This window comes from Monopterus albus, unplaced genomic scaffold (assembly GCF_001952655.1).
Source record: "Monopterus albus unplaced genomic scaffold, M_albus_1.0 scaffold327.1, whole genome shotgun sequence".
NCBI classification, from domain to species: domain Eukaryota; kingdom Metazoa; phylum Chordata; class Actinopteri; order Synbranchiformes; family Synbranchidae; genus Monopterus; species Monopterus albus.
In genome coordinates, this window is record NW_018128207.1 from 168,421 (window position 1) to 175,963 (window position 7,543).

At 42.3% G+C, this 7,543-nt stretch overlaps 2 protein-coding genes across 2 annotated transcripts in view; both read left to right on the forward strand.

The window, feature by feature from the left end:
• Nucleotides 1-424: 424 nt before the first annotated feature.
• klb (klotho beta) lies at nt 425-5,834 on the forward strand. The gene is given in 7 exon segments (XM_020624423.1): nt 425-1,114; nt 2,517-3,027; nt 3,116-3,384; nt 3,526-3,782; nt 4,005-4,648; nt 4,651-4,866; nt 5,310-5,834. Coding segments are annotated over 7 exon segments (3,006 nt in total). The 3' UTR covers nt 5,729-5,834.
• Nucleotides 5,835-6,902: 1,068 nt separating this feature from the next.
• The window catches only part of ube2ka (ubiquitin-conjugating enzyme E2Ka (UBC1 homolog, yeast)), a 5,610-nt gene continuing 4,969 nt past the window's right edge, over nt 6,903-7,543 (forward strand). Inside the window, 1 exon segment of the mRNA XM_020624458.1 lies at nt 6,903-7,273. Coding sequence (XP_020480114.1) covers nt 7,211-7,273 — 63 coding nt within the window. The 5' untranslated portion in view covers nt 6,903-7,210.

The following is a 7,543-nucleotide window of genomic DNA, read 5'->3' on the forward strand; positions in this document are numbered from 1 at the left end:
AAGAGTGTTTTTGGTATAACAGGTTCACTGGAAACCTCTCAGAAGTATAGTAATACAAGTGTGCGTGGATATGAGCCAACCGCTGTATGGGTGAACATTATGTTTTAGGGAGGGGCTGTGAAGGAGCACAAGAACACTGAGGGAGAGACAGGGAAGTCAGATGGACACTGCAGCACCATGAAGCTTCAAATGTTCCTCTCTCTTCATCGGCATTATCATTTCTCTCCCTTCCTTAACACAATTTTGGATCTCCTGTCAATCAAATGAAGAAGTATGATAGTGAACAGAGCAGTTGTTCTGACTAACACCAGCTACCATTTTCAAGTGGACTTCTGAACCAACCTTCAGTATGTTGCGTCATCCTACTCCTTCCACACATCAGTGCCTCCTACTCTCCGTCCTGTTGTTGGTGTTGGGTTGGAACATGGCAGAATGTTATCTTGGAGAGGGTAGAAAGATCTGGCAGCAGCCTAGGCTAAACCCCATCACCAATGACCAGTCCTTTCTTCAAGACACCTTCCCTCCAGAATTCCTCTGGGGTTCAGGGACGGCTGCCTTCCAGACAGAGGGAGCCTCAGAAAAGGAGGGTAAGGGAGCCTCCATCTGGGACCATTTCACCCACTCCTCTCTCAGTGGTAATTTGGCAACAGGGACTGCCGATGTAGCTAGTGACAGCTACACTCACTGGGAAGAAGATGTTGAGGCACTGGAGTATCTAAGTGTAAGATCATACTCTTTCTCTCTCTCCTGGCCAAGGCTCTTTCCTGATGGGAATGCCAGGAGTCAGCCCAATACAGCTGCTGTGCAGCATTATACCCAACTCATAGAAAAGCTTCTGGAAAAGAAAATTGAGCCCATTGTCACTCTCCATCACTGGGACCTGCCACAGGTTTTGCAGGAGCAATATGGAGGCTGGAAAAATGACACATTGGTGGGACTGTTTGAGGAGTATGCAGCCTTTTGTTTCCACGTGTTTGGGAGTCGTGTTAGGTACTGGATCACAATGCATAACCCATACTTGGTGGCTGTACAGGGGTATGGGACAGGTGTGCATGCTCCTGGAGAAAAAGGGGGTCTCTCTGGCTCTCTCATTGTGGCCCACAACCTGATCAGAGTAAGTTGGCTGGGTTGGGAATTTGTAGATTAATATAGTTATACTTACATTGTGCTGCATGTGCCTGGGCTGTTGATGTACTATAAACTTTAAACTTTGACGTCATTCAGGTTTATTAGTTTATGATTGTCAGTGAACATTTACATTGGCTAAATTATATTGTGGTCATAAGACAGTGTCACAAGGACATACTGCACCAGTGCTCTGATATTTTGTTACATGAAGGTGATCAGTTTTGCTGAAACTGCTTTAGAGAGCTGTGTGATCAATTTGAAGGCTGTAGTTTGTGCTGCTGTTGAACTGTACTGCATTATACAGAAAGGTGGTTCTGTTATTTAGACTAGCTTCACTGATATAAATGGACAAAATTATAAAAACACCTGTCAGTATAACACCATACAGTTCAACAGCACCACAAAACACATCCTCCAAAATGATCATACAGTTGATTCAATACCTCAGTGAAACAATGTGAAACAACTAAAACTGAAGATTATCACCTTCATGAAGGGAAGATTTAGGACTGCTGTATTAGATCACATTGGTTTTAGCTTGTACCTAATGAATTGCCAACTGAGTGTAAAACTGTTGGAGATAAGTGCAAGGCAAACTCAGCTGATCATATTTTATTTTGAAAGGTTTGCGATCAGTTATCAGGACACTTAAAAAAGACACTGAGGGCAAAGTCCGCCACATCAGCATTTTTGTGCTGGAGGAGAAACATGTGTATCAGGAAGTCATGGAGATATGCCTCATTAATAAACAGTAGGTTGTTAAGAGCCTGGCACAGGTGATTATGTGTACAAGCAAATGGACCGAGCAGATAACATGAGCAAATAATAATTCTCTGGTGCCTAATAGATTGTTTTCATAATTACACTATTGCTTCCACTCGATCTCATTTGTTTGTTCCATATGTATGTCTTACTACTATATCTCACAAACATGAAAATGTATTTGAATTAAAATGTATTTGAATTCCAGATTCAGATAGGTACAAGATAGGTATAAACATTTTCCATCAAACAATATTTGAAGACTGTGCATGTTTAACACAGAAATATGTTCTCTGTGAATGCTTCAATGCTCTGACAGGCCTTTTTCACAGCAAACATTTTGACTCATCATAGTATCTAGAGAAAATCTATAGTAGAAAAAGCTGAGGCATTACCAGTAGCATTACTGATGGCTTTGTTCTGTTCAAGTGTCCCAATAGACCATGACGGTGTGGCAGTAAGCCAGCATGCACAGTACCAGAATCATGAAACTGAAGCTGTTAAATGTGCTTTTCCTACTATGATATATCAAAATGTCCTCCATGAAAAAGGACTATTATGCTGTGGTATTATGTTATAGACTACACTGCAGTGCATTATAAATATGTGTGTGCTGTCATTTCCAGGCACACGCCAAAGCGTGGCATACATACAACACCCACTTCCGACCGGCTCAGAGGGGTAAAGTATCCATTGTTCTGGGATCCCACTGGGTTGAGCCTCAAAAGGGCCAAGCCACAGCTGTTAATGTTGAGCTTTGCCAGCAGTCAATAGAGGCCGTGCTTGGCTGGTTTGCTAGTCCCATCTTTGGGGATGGGGACTATCCGGTCTCTTTAAAACTGAAACATGGGGCCCTCCTGCCCATGTTCACTGCTGATGAGAAACTCTGGGTTCAGAAAACAGCCGACTTTTTTGCTCTGTCCTTTGGGCCTAATAACCTCCGTCTGCACAACCTGGTCCAGTATGAGCAGACTGTAACCCCAGACCTGAGACGTGTCCTGAGCTGGATAAAGCTGGAGTATGGAAATGTGAGGGTGCTAGTGGCTGAGGGAGGCTGGTTCTCTGATGCTGGTGTGGGAAGGGAGGATACAGTGGCCATCTATCTGATGAAGAGTTTCATCAACCAGGTCCTGCAAGGTGAGCAGAGAAGTGGAAATGTAATGAAATTATTTTAAAACAATTTTAAAAAAAAGCATTCTATCATTGCTGTGGTTTTTTGTTACAGCTATCAAGTTTGATGGTGTGCAGGTGTTTGGCTATACTGCCTGGTCACTGGTGGATGGATTTGAGTGGAATTATGGCTACACTGTTAGACGAGGCCTTTTCTACGTTGACTTCAGCAACCCAAACCGAACCAGAACCCCCAAGACCTCTGCCCAGTACTACAGACATGTTGTGTGTGATAATGGTTTCCCCAGGGATGAATCCTCCAGAGAAGTCAAAGGTCATTTCCCCTGTGACTTTCACTGGGGTATTGCTGACTCCATTTTACAGGTAAGAAGAGAGAGAAGTGGACCTGACAAGAGTCAGTAAAGCAAATAACTTATTATTTATACAGTTGCTTTCTACAACAGTAATAATGGTAAATATACACACAGACACACATAAAATTTCTCATCTTTTATGTTATTGTAGGTCCACTTCTACCCGTTCTCACCACAATTTACAGACCCCCATTTGTACAGCTGGAACCTGACAGGAGATGGATCATTGCATCCAGTCCCAGGAGTGAAGCTCCACACCAGACAAGCCCAGTGCACTGACTATTTGGCTATCCGTGGTCATATCCGCCTATTTGCATCCAGTGGGGCTTCTCACTACCGCTTCGCCCTAAACTGGTCTCTGATTTTACCCCAGGGAGATCGCTCTAATGTGAACACTGAAGCTCTGAGGTAGAAATGCACAAAAACACAAGCATGACCTGCTCAGCTATAATTTGATTTGTTAAAATTAAAAATGATAACATAAAGGGATTCACACCATAGATTACAGAAAGGTTTTGATAAAATTTAAGATGATACCTTCTGTTTTTACAAATCTGATTCAGTCTCTCTTTCTGTCTACACACATTAACTCTTAACTCTATACTCTGCTATTCTCATTGCTCCTGAAAGGTACTACCGTTGTGTCCTGACCGAACTCAAAAAGCTAGACTTGGAGGCTGTTGTTATTCTCTACTACCCGACGCACAGAGCTCCAAATCAGGGCTTGCCTGGGCCACTGCATGCCTCTGGGGGTTGGCTCAACTACAGCACAGTGCAGGCCTTTCAGGAATATGCAGCACTCTGCTACCAAGAATTGGGGCCCTGGGTTCAATACTGGATCACCATTAATGAGCCGAACAGACTGGTAGATGTTTATTCCAATGGCAAAGAGAAGCATCAAGCAGCTCATAACCTTCTTCTATCTCATGCAAAAGCCTGGAGGCTGTATGAGAGGGAGCACTCCAGTCAGCGGAGAGCATTGGTATCACTCGCACTACATGCTGACTGGGCTGAACCTGCCAACCCCTTCATGGACTCACATATGGCAGCAGCACAGAGATTGCTTTTGTTTGAACTTGGTCGCTTCTTAGACCCACTGCTGGGGACTGGGTATGACAGGGTCTATCCACAAGAAAAGAAGTCACACTTAGAGGCAAAAGCTCGCGTAATTGGTCTCACTGGATCTCCACTTCCTAGTTTTACTGAGATTGAGAAGGAAGAACTGAGAGGAGCTCTGAGTTTCATTGCACTGAACCATTTTACCACCCGGATCATGGCTGCCTGACCCTTTCTGATCCCACTTGGCCCTCCTCCAGTCTAGGGCAAGCTCTCGTACCCTGGGGCCTGCGGAAGATCCTGAACTGGGTGAGCCAGAGATATGGAGGGGATCTGCCTATTATTGTCACAGCCAGTGGGATTGATGATCAGGCTCCTTTTGAGGACATTCTCAGGCAACATTATCTCAGAAGTTACCTGCAGGAGGCTCTCAAAGGTGGGAGATGCATTTCAGATCCGTCATCTCCATTAGTCTGACAATATCTGATTTTCCTCTTCAATCCAGGATGTGTTGTGTAATAAAATAACCAAATGCTCTGCAGTGTTCAGGAGCTGTCGCTCTGCAGGCAATATAGGTTTTATGGCCATATTGCTTCATGCTATAAAAGTCAAATCTAATGAGAAACCATGAAGATCATAAAAATGAGAGGAGGGGAGAGAAACACAGAAACAAAGCATTAAATGTTGAGTGCCCTTTATGGCCTTTAGCTCACCTGTATTTGCACACATGTTGCTTTCATGGAACATGCATTCTTGACATTTAGTTGTTTTGTAATGATAAAATATCAATATCTGGGTGATTTATATTCCTTGAGGAGAAGGAGAAATTGGAGAGTTGATGAATAATTCTTCTTGCACTTTTTTTCTGTTTGTCTCCAGCTCACCAATTAGATGGCGTCAACCTGCAGGGCTTTTACGTGTGGAAGCTACAAGATCGACATGTTCCCCAGTTTGGCCTTTTCACCTCAACCCAGCACCAATCCAAAGCCAAAGCGTCCATCACTGTCTACAGAGAATTTATCACTCACAGCGGATTCCCTAACAACAACACCAGACAGACTTGCAGGTTCGGTGACCTACGTGAACCTTGCTCTGTATGTGCATGGATCTTCAATAACAAAGCAATGCTGGTCTTTGGAGGCTGCCTCCTGATAACAGCTGTTATGTTGGCAGCACTTGTCATTTTTGTTATCATTACCAAGAGAAACCAAACAAGGGGTAGAGGGAGCAGGAGGAACAGAAGGAGTCAAAGGGGAGGAGTATCAGTGTGTTCATGTCCACCTGTTGTTAAGTGCTAACTGCAGAAGATGACTCACTAACATATATAAGACAAACTGTGTGTAGCTCACTGACAGAGAAGATCCATTACCTATGTTTGTGACTCGTCCATTAATGTGGTAGGTCTACCTGTGCTTGTGACAAATGTGTAATGAGTTTACCAATAAAACAAAGTTTCTCCATTCATTTTAGTGTAATAATGGGTTGTTTAGATGGAAGACAATTGATTAGAGGAACTTAAAAGTTATTTTGTTGGTATGTTTCTGTTGCTGAACTACCATGAAAGGGGAAGAGATTTACTGAATGCCAAATCCTCTGTCTGACTTTGCAAAAGTTGATACTTGATCATGTGAGCTCTGTGGTTTACTAAGAAGGGGAAAAATACTTGACCTAATGTCTGACCTTACCTATGATAATCATTATGGAGAAAATAAGTTAAATCCATGATTTAAACATGGTAATAAAGTCAGTCAGTGCTGATTATATTGTGTAGATCAGACTAAAATGACTTTAAGGTGATGTTATATTTTATATGATATATGATAATTTAGATCAGATTTAATTGTGGATTGCATGAATTTAGTAAGAATGAGCTATTATAATATATTTTAAAGTGGCAACCACTTAATTCAGACTGGATACAAGTTTATTGTGTGCCACAGACTGTGTAAAGCTCTATGGTACAAAGGCGCACCCTAGTGTCACTTTTTTGCTGTTTTAATGGATCACTGTCTGTCTTTTGTTAAAAAATGGATAAGGATACCAAACTACCATATATGCTCATGTGTCCAGTAATGGAGTAAACATGACTACAAAAGTTGAGACGTTTTATTTCAGAAAATGACACAATTGTTGCTTGGGACTCAGAATTGTGTAGTTAGACTACAGCTGAGCTTGTGCAATAACACATCTGCATCTCAACCACTTTGAATAAGTAGCTCGTATAACTTAATTGTTGTTCTAAATTGGCATATGCTTTTCTGCGGATTTTCTGGCCCGTTTAAATTAAATTATTTTCTTTTAACTTAACTTTGCTTTGTATGAAGTGTAGAGTAGGTTATGAGAGACAAACATATTAGTATAACTGCGGTCATCTACGCATAATGATACGGTTTTTAATAATAATAATAGTAATAATAATAATAATAACTCATGAACAAGTCAACCAATGGCAGGAGGCGTTTAGGATGGAAATACACATCACGTGACTCGCTGTCCTCCAGACTACATGCAGTTTGGTATTAAAATGTTTTCAGCACCACGAATCCTTGTGTTGTTATAATTCTGAGATGTTATATACATGTCGAACAATTTTACGAATTATAAGAACACGCTGAAAACCAGGATTGACGGCACTCAGGGTGAACAACGTTACAGCTGTTATTTTTGAGGATATATCCAAAACGTGTATTGCTTCTGTAGGCAGAACAAACTAGCTAACGTTAACGTTAGTCAGGTCGGAAGGCGGCGAGGCCCCAACCGGACGGGAACACGGGGGAACCATGGCCAACATCGCGGTTCAGAGGATAAAACGGGAATTCAAGGAAGTGCTCAAAAGTGAAGAGGTTTGTTGTCATGTGTGCTACTGAAAGTTGCGGCTCTAATCTCTTTCTTTCTACGAGGCTGAATGAGAGTGACGCGTCGCTGGCTCAGCTGTCAGCTTGCTAATCACCGAGCTGCTAGCTGTTAGCTAGCTAACTGCATCAGACAGGCAGTGCACCCGACTTCACTAATAGCTGCTAGCGCTGGATATTAAAACGTGTCTTGAAATTGCTTGAAATCAGCTGATCAGATGTTACAAGGATAACTTGAATTAATAAGACTCAAGTTCACTT